At 39.4% G+C, this 16,821-nt stretch overlaps 3 protein-coding genes and 1 long non-coding RNA gene across 5 annotated transcripts; 2 read left to right on the top strand and 2 right to left on the bottom strand.

Moving 5' to 3' along the window:
* The first annotated feature begins 479 nt into the window (after positions 1 to 479).
* Positions 480 to 5,030, top strand: LOC144215080 (sodium-dependent neutral amino acid transporter B(0)AT1-like). The gene is made up of 12 exons (XM_077743871.1): positions 480 to 826; positions 937 to 1,077; positions 1,368 to 1,505; positions 1,941 to 2,122; positions 2,189 to 2,299; positions 2,594 to 2,706; positions 2,788 to 2,916; positions 3,254 to 3,410; positions 3,487 to 3,691; positions 3,850 to 4,009; positions 4,317 to 4,479; positions 4,578 to 5,030. Exons 1-12 carry the CDS (start codon positions 628 to 630, stop codon positions 4,785 to 4,787), a joined length of 1,908 nt encoding a protein of 635 aa, XP_077599997.1. The 5' UTR covers positions 480 to 627; the 3' UTR covers positions 4,788 to 5,030.
* On the bottom strand, positions 2,630 to 5,595 carry LOC144215086 (uncharacterized). Of its 2 annotated transcripts, XR_013330344.1 has the most exons (4): positions 5,416 to 5,595; positions 4,552 to 4,705; positions 4,426 to 4,488; positions 2,630 to 2,719 (listed from the first exon to the last, which is right to left on the bottom strand). It is a non-coding gene; the product is annotated as an uncharacterized LOC144215086 (long non-coding RNA). The 2 variants fall into 2 exon arrangements; XR_013330343.1 differs by lacking the exon at positions 2,630 to 2,719 and having other exon boundaries at positions 4,210 to 4,488.
* LOC144215085 (sodium-dependent neutral amino acid transporter B(0)AT1-like) lies at positions 5,422 to 9,780 on the top strand. Its single transcript, XM_077743875.1, has 12 exons — positions 5,422 to 5,665; positions 6,207 to 6,347; positions 6,429 to 6,566; positions 7,067 to 7,248; positions 7,319 to 7,429; positions 7,513 to 7,625; positions 8,166 to 8,294; positions 8,399 to 8,555; positions 8,640 to 8,844; positions 8,920 to 9,079; positions 9,156 to 9,318; positions 9,407 to 9,780. The coding sequence occupies exons 1-12, from the start codon at positions 5,467 to 5,469 to the stop codon at positions 9,551 to 9,553; spliced, it is 1,845 nt and encodes a 614-aa protein (XP_077600001.1). The 5' UTR covers positions 5,422 to 5,466; the 3' UTR covers positions 9,554 to 9,780.
* A 264-nt stretch (positions 9,781 to 10,044) lies between these two features.
* Positions 10,045 to 12,554, bottom strand: marcksl1b (MARCKS-like 1b). Its single transcript, XM_077743874.1, has 2 exons — positions 12,248 to 12,554; positions 10,045 to 11,490 (listed from the first exon to the last, which is right to left on the bottom strand). Exons 1-2 carry the CDS (start codon positions 12,344 to 12,346, stop codon positions 10,903 to 10,905), a joined length of 687 nt encoding a protein of 228 aa, XP_077600000.1. The 5' UTR covers positions 12,347 to 12,554; the 3' UTR covers positions 10,045 to 10,902.
* Between the last annotated feature and the right edge of the window lie 4,267 nt (positions 12,555 to 16,821).

The following is a 16,821-nucleotide window of genomic DNA, read 5'->3' as shown; positions in this document are numbered from 1 at the left end:
ATCACAAGAAAATTAACAATTCAAAATCATTTTTTTGATTATATTCAGCATCATCACAAAAGAGTGATTATATTACATGCGCTGTTAAAAAAAACAATGATAAAGTTCTTTCCTGATCTTAATCTCTTCAATAATGTTTATCATCTTTACACAAAAGAAGCTCCAATGTTAATGTCATTGACTCTTTTTTCCATCCTTATTATTAAAGTATCAATTTTTAATAGCCATATTTACTCAAAGTATCAAGTTAGGTGTAAAATAAATCATATAAACAAAAATAAAAGCAGGTATTGCCTCTTATTTGCTTTGTTATTCCTGTTTTTATTCTGTATCTTATCATCACGTTGACCCTTTGCCTCACAAAATGATGCGCATCAAATTTATATTGACAGTGCAAAGTGTCGCTGACCATGTGATGCATTAACCATTGTCAAAACGGTGACACCTTTTTCCACACGAGCCTGCTGACATGACATAACGTGGCATTTGGATCTCAAGTCTCTCTCGTATCCACACTTCACTCAAATCCTCCGTCAGAATAACACGCCATCGCTCAGAGGACTTTAAAAAAAAAAAAACCTAAAAGGTGAGCCAGCCATAAAAACTAAACGGCTGACCGATTCCACCATGAAACTGAAGCTACCCAATCCCGGCCTGGATGACCGGATCCCCAGCTATGGAGAACTGGAGAAACTGGAGCTGGAGGAAGCCGGAGATAGACCCAAGTGGGACAACAAAGCCCAGTATTTACTCACCTGTGTGGGTTTCTGTGTGGGGCTTGGCAATGTGTGGAGGTTTCCTTACCTGTGTCAAAGCCATGGAGGAGGTAAGGATGCGTTTTTTTCAATGTCACTGGCCGTGATTTGGTTTTGTGGCTTTTTAACATGATGGGTTGGTTCTGTCGTTTGGTCAATGTGACTTTTCTTGTAATTGCAGGAGCTTTTATGATCCCCTTTTTAATATTGGTGATCCTGGAGGGAATCCCTTTGCTGCACCTTGAGTTTGCCATCGGACAGCGTCTGAGGAAGGGCAGTGTTGGGGTCTGGAGGTCAATAAACCCTTACTTGACCGGAGTTGGTAGGTCAACTTGATGCAAGATCTATATTTGTCAAAAATACACATTTATGCATATTCATTCATTTTCTGTACCGCTGACTTGGTAGCCAGCCAGTCGCAGTTTATGAATATACTCACCTGAAATTCAAAGGTTTTCTCACTGCCTCAAGGTGGAGTCAAAGTGCTATTTTGTGGCTGGAGTCTTGAACATAATCAAACTAATATATCATAAAAGCAGATAGGGTTCCATGTAGTGGTTTTTTTTCACACCCATAACCATCCATTGGGCTAAAATGATCTTGTTATTGCAGGTATATCATCTTTGATGGTGTCCTTTCTGGTGGGAATGTATTACAACACTATCATGGCCTGGATCATGTGGTACCTTTTTAACTCCTTCCAAGACCCCCTACCATGGAGTCAATGTCCCCTCAATGCTAATCGTACAGGTATGCCTCAAAACTTCACCACTCCATTCTCCAGAGTTATAAGAAAAACTGTAGAATGAGAAATAAACTCATTTAAAAACAACAACCAACTGCTATCATTGTAAAACTGCAAGGTCAGAACCATAAAACCCATTCAGTTCTTTAGCTTAAAATGTGAATGCGTGCACTATCTCGTTACAATCTGCCATAAACACCAAATTCCTATCATTCACTGGAGTGACTCATTGTCTTTAAGTAAACACTTTTCTTTTAAATTACACCATTTCTACAACTCACAATAACTGTCATAGTATATTTTGTTATCTACCATCCATTTGCTGAAGGAACAAGCATCAATTTTCTCATAGTAGGACTATTAAGGAACATAAATGTTAAATTTAAAGGACATATTTGCTTAATTCAAAGGTAACCTTTTGTTTTTTTTTGTTTCCGTAGGTCCGGTGGCGGAATGTGAGCGGAGTAGCACCGTAGATTATTTCTGGTATCGAGAAACCCTCAATACATCCAGCTCCATTGACGAATCTGGGGGTCTGCAATGGTGGATGGTGCTGTCCCTGATTGCCGCCTGGACGGTGCTCTACGTCTGTTGCATCCGTGGGATTGAGACTAGTGGCAAGGTCGGCTAAAAAGACTAACAAAAAAAGCATATTTTTATATCATATCTGTGTTTTGACCTTATACAGGCAGTTTACATCACTTCCACTCTACCATATGTGGTTCTGACTATCTTCCTCATCAGAGGACTTACGCTTAAAGGTTCTGTGGCAGGAATCAAATTCCTTTTCACTCCAGATGTAAGTATTGATCATTCATTTTATATGACTGAAAAACTCTTGAAATGATTTACTACAGTGAGATAGTTGATTTTAAAATTGATACTTTGGAGCAGTTATCCAATTTTTTTGGTGATGTTGTACTATAATATTTATATTTTTAATGTGTTGGGTACCAAACATGTTTTCAGGGTTGAAAAATCTACCATAAAATAATTGCAGGATTGATAAGAGTTTCATTTTAGAGTTTCATGATTTCAATTGTCAAAATTGGTATGTTTGTAATTGTATTAATGGGAGTTTTGACTACCTCAGGTCGATGAGTTGATGAATCCAGGGACGTGGTTGGATGCTGGGGCGCAGGTTTTCTACTCCTTCTCCTTAGCGTTTGGGGGTCTCATTTCCTTTTCCAGTTACAATTCTATTCAGTGAGTAAACATCCTGATAAAATACACAAATAAATGTCAGTGAATGGATTGTTGATGGTCATATTTCACTTACGACGACAGCAACAACTGCGAGCAGGACGCCGTTCTCATCTCCATCATCAATGGCTGCACATCAGTATTCTCCGCAACAGTTATCTACTCCATTATCGGCTTTAGAGCCACAGAAAAATATGATGACTGCATTGGAGGGTGAGTAATGATGTTGTCTCTTACACCATTGGATTGTAGTTAGAAATAGAGTAACATTTAAATTTATGGGGGGATGGGGCGCCCTCTTGTGGAACTACCTGCAATAGATCATCCATTGTATACAATACATAGAAAGTTCCTTTTAAAGAAAATCCCATTCATACGATGCAAAATATGTCTGGTTTATGTTCCTATATTGAATTGTTCTTTATAATTTAATCATTTTGGGAATATTTTACGCAGATTAAACCTCCATTTTGGTTTTTCGACAGGTGTGGGAATACTTTGACATCCCCAATACCTGCATTTTTATTAATTTTTGCCCACTATTTTGCAGGAACATCCTCAAGCTGATGAATGCGTTCGATTTAGCCGAGGAGAACATCACTGAGAGCAACTACAACGACATGCTTATGTTCCTCAACCAAAGCAACCCAAATATTGTTAAAGACTTGCAAATACAGCATTGTGACATGCAGTTTTTCCTCAGTCAGGTCCGTAGAACATTTTGGGGCTACGTCTTGCATAGTAAGCCATTCCCTGATTGATAATTGGTGGATTATTTTGCAGGGGGTGGAAGGAACAGGTTTGGCCTTCATAGTTTTCACTGAGGCCATTATGAAGATGCCTGTTTCTCCCATCTGGGCTGTGCTCTTCTTCATCATGCTCTTCTGCCTGGGGCTTTCCACCATGTTTGGGAATGTGGAAGGAGTGGTCGTCCCATTGCAGGATCTCAAAATATTACCCCGAAATTGGCCCAAAGAGCTTTTCTGTGGTAATTGTCTTTTCTTTTTCTATCCTGCATTAGACACCACTCCAAAAATGATGGTGTAAAATGGATGTTCTCCTCTTAAATACCTTCAGAATGTCATGAATATCTTTTAATCGGAGCTTATAATGTAATATATGATCCAAAATTGTTTTTTTCTTCAGGTGTGACTTGTGCAATCTCTTTTGCATTTGGACTTATTTTTGCCACACGCTCCGGAAACTATTGGTTGGCTCTTTTTGACAACTTGGCCGGATCCATTCCTCTTTTAGTGATTGGTCTCTGCGAAATGGTCGCTGTTATCTACATTTATGGCATTGATAGGTAAGTTCTTCTAGGAATTTTCCTTCTCCGTTAAGTTTAGCTACAAAAGACGGCGTTTTCTGATAAAAAAAAAACTAATAATAATTTCAAAATATTCGAGAATCCTAGTTGAATATAAACATGTTGGGACAAATTCTGAATAACTTTGGCCACCATCAAAACGTAAATGCGAACCAACCAAAGGTCATTTTCTGTTTTTTTGTCTCGTTTATGAGAGATTTATTGACTCAACTTCAGGTCACTCATCCTGATAAAAGATCATGTCATGTGACCGATATCATAGTTCTTGTTTTGTTTTTCCGCATAGGTTTAACAAAGATATCGAGTTTATGGTTGGGCATAAGCCTAACATCTTCTGGCAGGTGACCTGGAGGGTGGTCAGCCCACTTATTATGGTCTTTATTTTGGTATTTTACCTAGTCACGCAGGTCACAAAGCCTCTCATATACTTGGTTTGGGACCCAGAGTCGGTAAGTATCCTTGAAAAACAAAAGAAGAGTAGATTTTGCATGTTTGTCAGACATTTTTGGACAGATGTTTACCTTTGTTTTACGTTTTGGGTCCACAGGAGAACTTCCCAACCCTGGACAAGCGTTCGTACCCTCCCTATATTTCCATAATAGTCTTCATCTTGGCTGGCATTCCCAGTTTAGCCATTCCAGGCGTGGCACTCTTCAAATTCTTCCAGAAGAAATTCTGCAAATGCAAAGACCACAGTGATGATACAGTGAAAACCATCTCTGGCCAAATTCAAATGAATTGTGAAAATAAGTATTAAGTCCTAGTGTTTGCTTTCGTTGTTGTCTTTATTATTATATATTTTTGTTTTTATGAAACAAAACTGTCTTGTAAATCTTTCTTTTGAACCCACAGTGCTGTTAATATTTATCGTTGTGCCGCTGGATTATTATAATGTTAAATACCTTGTGTATATTCTTATCGTATTGTGGAGTTACTGTGTGAGTAAATGTGTAAATATTAGCATGAAACTATAAATGATCAATAAATGTTTTGTATCATATTATTTATTTGTGTTGACTGTCATTTTGGTTGAATTGTATTCAAGTTTTAGCTTTTTAGGATTAAAATAGGTACTAAAAATAGATAAAAAAAGCACCCTTTAACCATAAAAAGTGTCATTTTAAATTGTAATAATATTTAAAATATATATATTTAATGTAATGATTTCTACAAAAGGTTGTGGAAGAAAATAGGGGTAGCAACACGTTTTTTCCAACTACAAAAATGACATTAGGATATTCCAAAACAGTATTTATTTAGTTTTTAACCATTTAATTACAGTAATAAAAGAGTAAGAGTGCAGAGTGCATTAGCTAGCTAATCTCTATCAGGCAAAAAGATCATAAAATGATTTCGACATTGCCGCTTTGAACATATTGGCGCACCTCCGCGCTAATGAACGGTCATTTCCACGCGTCACCTGCCGGCTCCTGACCATGAGATTAACGCTTCCGAACCCGGGATTGGATCAACGGATCCCCGGCCATGAGGACCTGGACAGAATGGAAAAAGAAGAAGTGGATAACAGACCTAAATGGGACAACAAAGCTCAATACATCCTGACCTGCGTTGGTTTTTGCATCGGGTTGGGCAACGTTTGGCGCTTTCCTTACTTGTGTCAAAGCCATGGAGGAGGTAAGTCACGAATGGACTTAACTTGCCCTTTGAAATTGTCACTTTTCACTCAAACGACAGCTCGTCACTGTCATTAAAAAATGTCCTAGCGCCAGAGGTCAAACAGAAAGTCGAATACATAAGCCATTGGCGGCAGCCACGGTGTAAAACCGATTTTGTTAATCATTACAAGGAAAAAAAATGCTCCCCTGAAGGGATTTCTGTAGCGATATTGTATAGACGGCGTATAGTGAGCATTACATAAGAGATAGGCTTGTCTGTATCCTGTCTAGTTTAATAGCATTTTCCTAAGACATAAAAATGTAGGCCTTTTGACAATGATTATACTACTGTCCCATTTCACACATTTAACGAGGATGCGTACATTAACTTGCCCCAATTCCGTGGCTTCTCGTCACTTTGGATGACTCCACAAGCGAAAGTGCGTCTGAATGACGAGTGAATGTGACCTTTTGACCTTTGACAGTAAAGCTGGTTGAAGGATGTTTTTTGGAGGAGTTTTTTTTATTTTTTATTATTCCAAATGCAATATTTTTTTCAGGAGCCTTTTTGATCCCCTACTTGCTCCTCCTGGTATTAGAAGGAATGCCTCTTTTGTTACTGGAGTTCGCTATTGGTCAACGTCTCAGGAAAGGCAGTGTGGGAGTATGGCGGTCTATTAGTCCTTACCTGACTGGTGTGGGTATGTTTAAAAAGTATTAAAAACATCTTCATTGGCTAATAATGGTTGTTTAATTATCTCTTTTTGTTGTTGTTTTTTTAGGTATAGCTTCCATGCTGGTGTCATTTTTAGTTGCTCTCTATTACAACACTTTAATAGCCTGGATCATGTGGTACCTTTACAATTCTTTTCAAAGCCCCCTGCCTTGGACCCAATGTCCTCTGAATGAAAATGCAACAGGTATGCGCAATAGTTTAAAAAGAAATGCCATACAACAGGGTAAATTCGAAGGCCTCACAAGTGTATTTATGATCTGGCCTCATATAAAATGCTCCATAAAACATCATCATCATTATCGGCAGTGTCATATTTGTCGGCCTCTAACGGGCTCTGCGTTTAGACTGCCGGAAAATCTGATTTCAATCGGATTCCTCCTCAAATCCGATTTATAGGGATGACGTTTTACTTTATTATGAAGCTAATGTGCACCGGTTAAGACTGGGCTGTATTGGGGGCCTATCAGACAGGTTGCCATGGCGACCAAAGCGTCATCTAGCGTCATATTTTGGCTGCCTAACATCACTAAAATACATTTTTTGAAGCCCATCCATCATGAAACTGTTACAAAGCCTTAAAAATTCAAATAAACCTGATTCAATTTGATCATAATTATCATTAATTATTAATCTCAGGATTTTACACAATACTACACACAATATTACACTATTTGGTTTTCCTAGGTTATGTAGCAGAGTGTCAAGACAGTTCCACAGTGGACTATTTTTTCTACCGGGTAACACTCAATAGTTCCAGCTCTATATCCGACTCTGGGGGGCTCCACTGGCCTATGGTGGTGTGTCTTTTTGGCGCTTGGACAGTGGTCTGCATTTGCTGCATCAGAGGAATAAGCTCCTCGGGAAAGGTGCGTCGCTATGGACCAGTCACTTTCAAATGTGCGTTATTCTAATGTATTGTCGTGGTTTGAACCTCAGGCCGTGTACATCACGGCTGTCCTGCCGTATGTAGTACTCTTAATCTTCCTGGTACGTGGACTGACACTGAAAGGAGCCTTTAGTGGGCTTCAGTTTCTCTTCACCCCAAAGGTAATATAAGAAAAATACAATTATTGCAGCACTTGCTGCATATTTTCTGCATAAGAAAGTGACTCTGAACTGAATTATTTCAGGTAGAAGAGTTGATTAATCCATCAACCTGGCTGGACGCAGGGGCCCAAGTTTTTTACTCCTTTGGTTTGGCATGGGGAGGTCTTATCTCTTTCTCCTCCTACAATCCTGTTCAGTAAGGCCCTGATTTATTCGGTGCTCGGACATTTGGTCACCGGTCATTTGGACATTTTTGGTGACCGAGAGTTTACTGTTAAAATCAGCTCTCAGAATTATATTCATGAGAGTTTAATATCTAAGAGTCAGAGTTTAATATCCAAGTACTGTTTAATATCCAAGTACTGTTTAATACCCAAGTACTGTTTAATATCCAAGTATTGTTTAATATCCAAGTACTGTTTAATATCCAAGTACTGTTTAATATCCAAGTACTGTTTAATATCCAAGTACTGTTTAATATCCAAGTGCTGTTTAATATCCAAGTACTGTTTAATATCCAAGTACTGTTTAATATCCAAGTACTGTTTAATATCCAAGTACTGTTTAATATCCAAGTACTGTTTAATATCCAAGTACTGTTTAATATCCAAGTACTGTTTAATATCCAAGTACTGTTTAATATCCAAGTACATTTAACCTGCGACCAAACGTCCAGTCACGATTTATTCTTGTAGGTTCTCAACAACTAATTAAAGCTCATTTCTCTTGGCCGCAGTAACGACTGCGTTCAAGACGCCGTGATTCTATCAGCAGTCACCGGCCTGACCTCCGTATACGCCGCTACGGTGACTTACTCCATCATTGGCTTTCGGGCCACTGAGAAATATGAAATGTGTTTTAGTGAGTGAGTACACACATTCTTATTGCTCATTATCAACATCCAACTCCCTCAAGAAATATGATTATCATTCAAAATGAAGATTTTAATCCGGATACTTTCTTCCATAGTAACATCTTGTCGATGATAAATGCATTTAACCTACCAGAAGACAGTATCACTCCAAATACTTTTGATGCTGCTTTAAACCATCTAAATAATTCAGATCCAGAGATTATTCTGGATTTGGACTTGAAAACGTGTGACTTGCAAAAATTCCTCAGTGAGGTACACTTATGCTACTTTTCCAAGGATGATTTTTTATTTTTTTTCATATTTTGCCATATGAATAACTTGTACAACTATTTCCAGGGAGTGGAAGGAACAGGTTTGGCATTTATCGTCTTCACCGAAGCCATTACAAAGATGCCCGCTTCCCCAGTTTGGTCTGTTTTATTCTTTATTATGCTCCTCTGTTTGGGACTGTCCACTCTATTTGGGAACATTGAAGGAGTGGTGGTGCCATTAAAAGATTTGAGTGTTTTCCCTAAAAAATGGCCGCATGAAGCCCTGACAGGTAGCAGTCATTTTAATTATGGAAATAGCAACACTAAGCCATAAAAAAAAATGCAATTTCTTGTCTGTTTTCCAGTGACAACATGTTTAGTGGCATTCTTCATTTCTCTCCTCTTTGCATTGCATTCTGGGATTTACTGGTTGTCTCTTTTTGACAATTTTGCCGGATCTGTCCCACTTTTGACCGTCGGGTTCTTTGAAATGATTTCAGTTTGCTACATTTATGGAATTGACAGGTAAAGTTTGGATTCTTACCTCGTTTTTTTTGCTGACTGTGTTGTTTAAAGCATCCAAATGGTTTTGTCACGTCAGGTTCAACGAGGACGTGATCTTCATGACTGGACGCAAACCTTCATTTTTCTGGCAGGTGACATGGCGGTTTGTCAGTCCTATCATCGTCTTGGTTATCTTAATTTTCTACTTGATAACCCAAGCCCAAGAAAAACTCACCTATTTAGTCTGGGATCCCACTTCGGTAAGATATATTAAATGAGTAAAATTCAATACTTTTCTTCTAAACAAATAGACTAACAATTGGATTTTTTTTTTTTATACCTGCGCAGGAAGCCTTCCCATCATTGTCATCAGAAGCGTATCCGTCATGGATCAACGCCATGATTTTTCTTCTAGCAGGAGTTCCTAGTTTGATTGTGCCAGTGTATGCTTTGTGTCGGTTTATTTTTGTGTGCTGTAGGAAGCCAAGAGACTGAAAAATGTATCACTTTTCATTAGCTTTTTATTTGATTGGTGATTTGCTTCAGCTTCAGGAGAGCAGTGCATTTTGGGTAGGCCAAAATGCACAATTTGGGGAGGCCAAAATGCAATTTGAACCTTACTTGAGTACTCACTTGAGTACAAGTAGAAATATATATATAGATATATGGTCATATTTATAAATGGTGGGAGGCGAGTGCTAAAAATACCCAATTTAACTCAAATTTTAATGAAATTTGTTCATTGAAGGACACAATTTTTGTCCTTTTTCCTTCTCCCCAATTTAGACATATTTATAGGTTACAATATTGTTGTAAAAGTTAAGAGATAATTGATCTCTCTTGAATATTAAAAAGAGGTTGTGTTTTTCGTTGAAGTCAGAATGGCAAAGCCATTATTTTTTTAATTTGTCTAATAGGAAATTGGTACAATTTGCAGTGTTCCATGGATGTTTTGTATCTGTAAAAAGAATGTTAAAAGTCACATCCACAGGCAGGTGACCAACATTTATTTACCATTATCAACTTTACAATAAAACCAGTAACATCTGTCAACATTAGCAAAATAAAGAACAGAAATCAATCCAATTGTATTTACAAAGACAAAGCAGATTCAGGCTCACACACGACAGATAAACAGTTCTGCTTCATATCAAACCGCAACAGTGAACATAGCAAGCTGAAGTGTTGTTTTTTTTTTTATAGTAAGGTAAAAATCAAAACTTGTCTAAATTTTTTTTCTTCTTTTTTTTTTAACAAACAAGACAAAGCTTCTTCTTCTTTTTTTTTAAGATGGTTCTCTATAATACACCACAAAATACTTCAAATTTGGGTTAAAATATAGGAATGTAAAAAGTTGGCGAGTCTCTTCCGGATTTATTTCATCTTTTCCTTTTTTTTCTTCGATTTTTTTTGTATTTAACAGTCATTTTCAAGTGGTGTTGTCCTAGTTGTTCCTTTTCTAGCTTCTTCACAAAGGGTGTTATCTTCATCCGCCATTTTTTTTTTTCATCATTTTTGGGGAAGACGCATCCTCCATTAACGTTTGGTCCGCTCGGTGGTGTCATCTCGCCTCCGTCGCCGCCGCCGCGCCGCAAACCCAAAAAAAGTCAGTCAAGGTCCAGATGTTGATCAGGAAGTGACCTGTGGTGAATCTCGTCTGTCATCTCGACGAAAAAGTGGCACGTCAAAGGAGTCTCTCACATACATGTGTATATATTTACATATACATATATCCATATACATATGTATACATATACACATATATATATAAATATATATATATATCCTCTTAAATTCTCTCTCTCGCATTCTTGGAAAAACAGTTCAAGCAGTTCGCGCGACAATCACTCCTTCTTTTCAGAAGGGGCGGGGCTCGAGACGCTCTCCTCTGTGGGTTTCGAAGCCTCGGGGGCCGGGGCAGCCGCCTCCTTGGGCGCCTCCTTAGCCGCCTCCTTGGCCTCCTCCTTGGGGGCGTCCTCTTTGGCGACCCCCTCCTCGGCTTTAGGGGCCTCGGCTTGGGCCTCCTCCTTCACTTCCTCCTTCTTCTCCTCTGCGGCGGCTCCGTTCTCGGCCGGTTTCTCCTCGGGGGAGGAGGCGGCCGCGGCGGTGGCGTCGGCCGCCGGTTCCTCCTTAGCCGCTTCGCCCTTCTTGTTCTTCTTCAAGTTCAACTTGAAGTTGAAGGACTTCTTCAGAGAGAACTTCTTCTTCTTCTTCTTGGGGGTCTCCTTGGTCTCGGCGGAGGAGGCAGCGGCGGCGGCGGTTTCTCCTTCGGGTTTGGCCGCCTCGCCGTCGGCCGCGGGCGCCGGTTCGATGGCGTCGCCTTCCGCACTGGCTTCGGGCTCCTTGGCCGCTTCGGCCGAGCCGTTGGTGGCGGCGGCGTCCCCGTCGGGCTTAGTGGAGACGTCCCCATTGGTCTTCACGTGCCCGTTCTCCTGCAAAAAAACGTAATAATTAATATTTTTTTCGGGTATTTAAAAAAAATGACTCATCAACTGAAAAGCACCCCAAAGAGTCCATAGTGTGTTTTTTCACGTCAAAATATGGCATTATTTTGCCCAAGCATCGTCGTGCTCTGCAATTAGCGTCGCCTGGATGAGGCGACGCCTTGCAGCTCCCCAGTGAGCCGATAGACGGCGGTAGAAGCACGCAGTCGACTCGGGGTACCAGACAGCCCCAACAAAGACGCGACTGAAGCGACGAGCCTTCACTTATTGTTCACAATATTAACCAAAAACCCCACCAAATGACTATCACTTTGATTTTTATATAGTTTAAAGTCAGATCCACCTCTAAATTAACTAAAAACATCGTTTAAATTCCAAAAAATCGACTATAATGGCGAAATATAAAAGGTGAAATCGGTTCAATTGAGATAGCAGGCTTACTTAAAAAAAAGGGAGTAGACTGCCTACGTGTGTGGAAGGCGACCCCTCCCCCTCTTTTTCTTGTGCACATTTTTCGAAGAATCCAGGCCAAATGCACTTATATCATCAAAAAGCATTTCAGTGTTTTTTCTTTTAAATAGATGTAGGAGGATGCTGAAGCCACACCTGACTCCCCCCGGGGGAAAAGGTATGCCCTCACCTCCAAATGGCATCCATTGAGAAAACGCATTAATATTGCTGCAAACTTCCAAGCCACTTGTCATTTGGAAAGGAAAAAAAATGAAATAGTACTTGGAAAAAGTACCTGTCCGTTGGTTTTGACGGCTGCAGCATCGGCGGATGCGGCTGCGGCGTTCACGTTCGCCTCCACGGCCACTTCTCCCTTGGATGACTGAGATCCCATTGTCTTCTTTGTCTGCCTCTTTCCAAAGCAAATGAAAAAGAAAAACTAAAAAAGACTGGCCCGAAGTTAATCCAACCCCAGGTCGAGTGGCGTATCCGGCGGTGAAGTGAAGAAATGTGCAATTCTTTTCAAATGGTTATTATTTAAGGCTGAAGATTGGGATAAGTCTGTCTCGTTGGTACTAGTCACTCCGGGGGAGAGAGAGCCTCTAAACTCATGAGCGCTTGAACGCAACGCTTCAACATACAACAGGTTTGGGGCGACACCCGATGGGCGGGCTTATGGCAGAGTCGACCAATTGGCGTCTGGTCCGGAGGGAAGTCTGCGAAGCGTTAGCCAATCAGCGCTCGAAGTCTAGCCGAAGACTTCAGCGTTGAATTGAATTAGTTCCTTCTTCATATAATACAATTTCTTTATAAAAAAACAAACAAAATAAGAAAAAACAACATGTTTTCACTTAATTCAATTGATTCAAGTCAGGTAAAAACATTAATAAACGATATTGTGGACTTAGTTTGTAAAATAAAATGATATTGACCAATAAATCCAATGTTTTGGTGAATGTACACTATTTTATAAGTAATATAAATACTCACACTAGTGGAAGTATTTGGGAGAAGCTATTTGGGAAAAATGACTAAATAAAGTAGGACCAAAGTCTCTGACTAGGTAAAACATATATGTCATGGAAATGAGGTATAAGATAAGAAAATATTTAGACATTATTTAAGAGAAACTTGAATAGAAAATACAGCATTTGTACCTAATGACCTCAAAACACTAAACAAAAGTGATTTAAGACCTTCACTGTGAACATAGCATGTTTTGACCTTTGGGTGAAACATGTAACCTTTAAAAGACTTACAGCTATGTTTTCAATGAGTCACTCAAGATTTTTTTAAATTTAATTACGCACGTATGCATGCCCACATAAACACTTTCTTCTCTAGTTTCACTATAATATACCTCAAAGGCTTTGTTGAATGCCGCTTTCAGTTTCCCTATTTAAATAATAATAATTAACCAACTTTATTATGCATAGTGTCATTTTAAAAGCACATAGATTCCTATTGTTATTTAAGTCTCAGCCTTGAAACACTCAAATATAATAAAGAAGGAATCTGTAACTTCTCACTTCATTATTTTAGATGGCACATTGTTGCAAGTTGTATCGTGTTCTTTTTTTTAAAAAAATGACATGTTTTTGTCTGGCACTTGCAAAATGCCCTTACCTATATCACACAATAGTGAATGAAGACAAGAATCTATTCTTTTGTTCAACGTGGTCTGGTATTTGCGGTAATAAAGCACCAGATCAGCATTTGGACTAATGATGCATCACATTGCGTCTGCAGGGCTGCATGACTAGATTTGTTGTTCCTTCCCAGTTAGTCAACGACGTAGCAGAAACCAAAAAAAAAAAAAATATGTCAATGGGGTGACCATGCACATTCCATCCCATCGTTTTCTCCCATGCACATTTCTCGCCACAGCTGTTAAAGCGACAAATCTCAATTAAGGGGAGAAAAGAGTCTTAGTGTTCGATGAGGTAAATTGATCTTTGCTGGGACCAATCAGTCAAATTGATTTCGCAAGACTCGGGGAACATTGTAATGTGTGCAAGTTGTCCCAGTTGACTCTTTTTAAAGTCCAATTTGTTAATAAAACACACTCAAACATGTTGAATTTGCATTAGATATTTTTTTTTAATGATATTAGCAAATGTGCAAAACTACAATAGCAACAATCTCAACTTAATTTATTTCTCTCATATAGTGAAATTGTTAAATGACCAATTAAATATGTTTTCTCGTAATCTGAATTTCCAGAACTGGGATTGTCCACTCAACAAAAAAGGCCACACCAAAGGTCATGCAATCAAAAAAAAATGTAATACATTGCAATGAATGGATCCATGATTCATCTTCTTCCATTTTGCATGTTTCATAAGTGTTACATTGAGTCAAGATGAACTCAAATCCACAGCTGCCCCCACAACCTCGAGCAAAGAGTGTAGCTATGACAACAAAAGGATCCCTCTCTTCAGAAGAGCCCATTTCATGGCACAATTGGGTTGCGGGTTCCATTCCCCACCCCATTAACCTTGCCTGGGTGTCCTCGAGCAAGTTCCTGAACCTCACGCTGCGTCATGAGTAGTTCAATGAACATATTCTTCATTTAAAAGAAGTTCTTGGAAAAACCGATACGAGTTTAAGACCATCTAGTCATCAGTTTTGTAATCATGCCTCGCCAGATTTGTACGCTTTTCCCCCCCCCCGCCGTCGTCCCCGAGGCTCGTCACCCAAGACGGACATGTTGGTCCATGATGTCACATGACGGAAGACCGGTGCCTCATTTTATTGGAGCGCACTTCTTGGATTGCAGTCATGCCGAGGGGCAACCTTTTCTCACACACTTCACGCTGTATCTGTCTACTCGGCCTTGTAAATGTCATAATAATGTGTCCACTGTGTTGCTGTGGAATGCCTGGCACGCAGGCACTCCCGTCTCCTCGGGACGTCTTCTGCCGTGAATGGGCTTCTTCAGCTTCCCTGAGGTAACATCATGCTTGAGATGGACAAACATCAAGCGCTTCTTTCTTCTCTTTCCTTGAAAAAAATAAAAAAGACGCTCTTGGTTGCGGAGATGACGATACGGGCTCGCCGTCCTCGCTCGTCTGTGCGTTATGAGCATATAAGGGAAGCATTGTCATGGGACGACTACCGAGTGTCGGGGGTGTAAGGCACAGAGAGCAATCCTTCACACATGGGTCACACATAGTACCCATACATACACATATATACACATTAGGGTGCATACAAAGGAGGGCATCATCTGTGACGGAGTTCATAGAGTTAGACGGAGGATTGGTATGCATATAGATGAAATATGGGGTGGGATGATTTTAGGATGATATAACCAAGACCGTAGATGGAGTGAATGTGTTCATGGAGGAGGAAAAAAAAACTTGTAGGAATGTTGTTGAATAGCAGTGAGTTGTAAAATGATGCTATCAAATGGGTGTTAACTACTAATTCACACTTTGAGTACGAGTAGCTTAATAAATGAAGTAGTGCAAAAATGACAGGAAATATTCAACTTGCTGTAGTTTGTATATAATTTTTCGACCAAAAAAAATGTATTAAATATGACATTACGTATATCAAATGTTAATTTCGACTGTTTGACTGGACCTCATTGGATATTTAATTGAGTTCATTAGTATTTGCGTTTCATCTTTGCTTGGTGACACCTTGTTACATCATCTCTGGGTTATCTGTCAAATTCCGATGATCCAATCGTGCGTCCATTCGCTTTGATCACTGACTGGAGGTTTTCCAAACCCTTCGCTGTCCTGTCAAGGAATGCTTTGATTTTTGCCGTCGGAATGTCGTAGGCATTTTGCTACTAGTTAATTTTTCAGATCAAGAGTGTGTACATTGGAGTTGATTATCGTAAAAAAGCGCCATTCTCTTTGTCAATGAGGCTTTGTTTGTGTATATTCATGGACGTCTGGGACAAACTCTCCCAAAGGAACTCATTGTTCTCCACCTCATCTTGCTTGGGATGAACACCACAAATGAGGGTTTGAAATGGGTGGGGGGAAGAAAGGGAAGTGAAGAGGAAGAAAAGCGAATTATGGGTATTAAGTCAGAAAATGAAGAGGAGTGGCCTGATATATCGGAATTTTTGTTGACACGGTCATTCCAGACAAAGCACGTATGGCATGTTTAGAGATTGAAGTTAATTATTTTTGTATGGGAAATAGTTCTTGGCCTGGATAATAAAATAATTTGTATCAAAGCCACCCTTGGATTGGTCAGTCTTGATAATAGATACCATATGGCTTTAATGGTGGACTTGGCAGATGTCTTTTCTGGACAGAAACAGGGTAAATAATCACCCGTTCAGACCTTTGCGACCTGGGCTCTCCAGGGGTCATGGAGTCTGCAGGAAATAAATAAAAGGGAAAGTTGCAATGTCTTGCTTGTCACGTTCAGTACAAGGTTGTGTTTACTATTTTGTCTTCTGCGAAGAACATGGTGAAAATTGGCTTGAAATGACGAAAACTACTAGAATTGGGTGTGGATTGCACGAATACTCATGTCAAAACAAAAAAGGGGGTTTTAACCATGTTTTTTTTTACAGTATTATCTGTATGTACTCATACAGAGCCGCTAATCCTCATGAGGATCACTGGGAGTGCTGGAGCCTATCCCAGCAAACCATAGGTAGTCGGTTGATGAATAAATTACAAATGCACGGCCACATTTGTGATGATTTGGAGTGTCAATCATGTTTTTTTTGGACAATTGAAGACAAAAATATTATCTTTAAATCATTGTTCAGTCTGGTTTACATTAATAAGTTCATATTTATACTTAGAAGTGTCTATAGTGTACTTTTACAACACAAGACGAGTTTTATTTAAGGGATTGGATTGATACCTATTAAGAAAATGACTCAAATGATGC

The sequence above is a fragment of the Stigmatopora nigra genome, chromosome 21 (genome assembly GCF_051989575.1).
Source record: "Stigmatopora nigra isolate UIUO_SnigA chromosome 21, RoL_Snig_1.1, whole genome shotgun sequence".
NCBI lineage: Eukaryota > Metazoa > Chordata > Actinopteri > Syngnathiformes > Syngnathidae > Stigmatopora > Stigmatopora nigra.
The sequence above is the reverse complement of the archived record's forward strand: the minus strand, read 5'-3'. Positions and strand labels throughout refer to the sequence as shown.

What these genes read in the sequence shown, in the direction of transcription:
- LOC144215080 (XM_077743871.1), top strand. Translation starts at nt 628, where the DNA reads ATGAAACTGAAGCTACCCAATCCCGGCCTGGATGACCGGATCCCCAGC. An exon ending in AATTCCTTTTCACTCCAGAT is followed by an intron (nt 2,300 to 2,593) that starts GTAAGTATTGAT and finishes TGACTACCTCAG; the next exon opens with GTCGATGAGTTGATGAATCC. An exon ending in TCCAGTTACAATTCTATTCA is followed by an intron (nt 2,707 to 2,787) that starts GTGAGTAAACAT and finishes TTACGACGACAG; the next exon opens with CAACAACTGCGAGCAGGACG.
- marcksl1b (XM_077743874.1), bottom strand. Translation starts at nt 12,346, where the DNA reads ATGGGATCTCAGTCATCCAAGGGAGAAGTGGCCGTGGAGGCGAACGTG. An exon ending in CCGTCAAAACCAACGGACAG is followed by an intron (nt 11,491 to 12,247) that starts GTACTTTTTCCA and finishes GTTTTTTTGCAG; the next exon opens with GAGAACGGGCACGTGAAGAC.
- LOC144215085 (XM_077743875.1), top strand. Translation starts at nt 5,467, where the DNA reads ATGAGATTAACGCTTCCGAACCCGGGATTGGATCAACGGATCCCCGGC. An exon ending in TCTGAATGAAAATGCAACAG is followed by an intron (nt 6,567 to 7,066) that starts GTATGCGCAATA and finishes TGGTTTTCCTAG; the next exon opens with GTTATGTAGCAGAGTGTCAA. An exon ending in GCCGCATGAAGCCCTGACAG is followed by an intron (nt 8,845 to 8,919) that starts GTAGCAGTCATT and finishes TCTGTTTTCCAG; the next exon opens with TGACAACATGTTTAGTGGCA.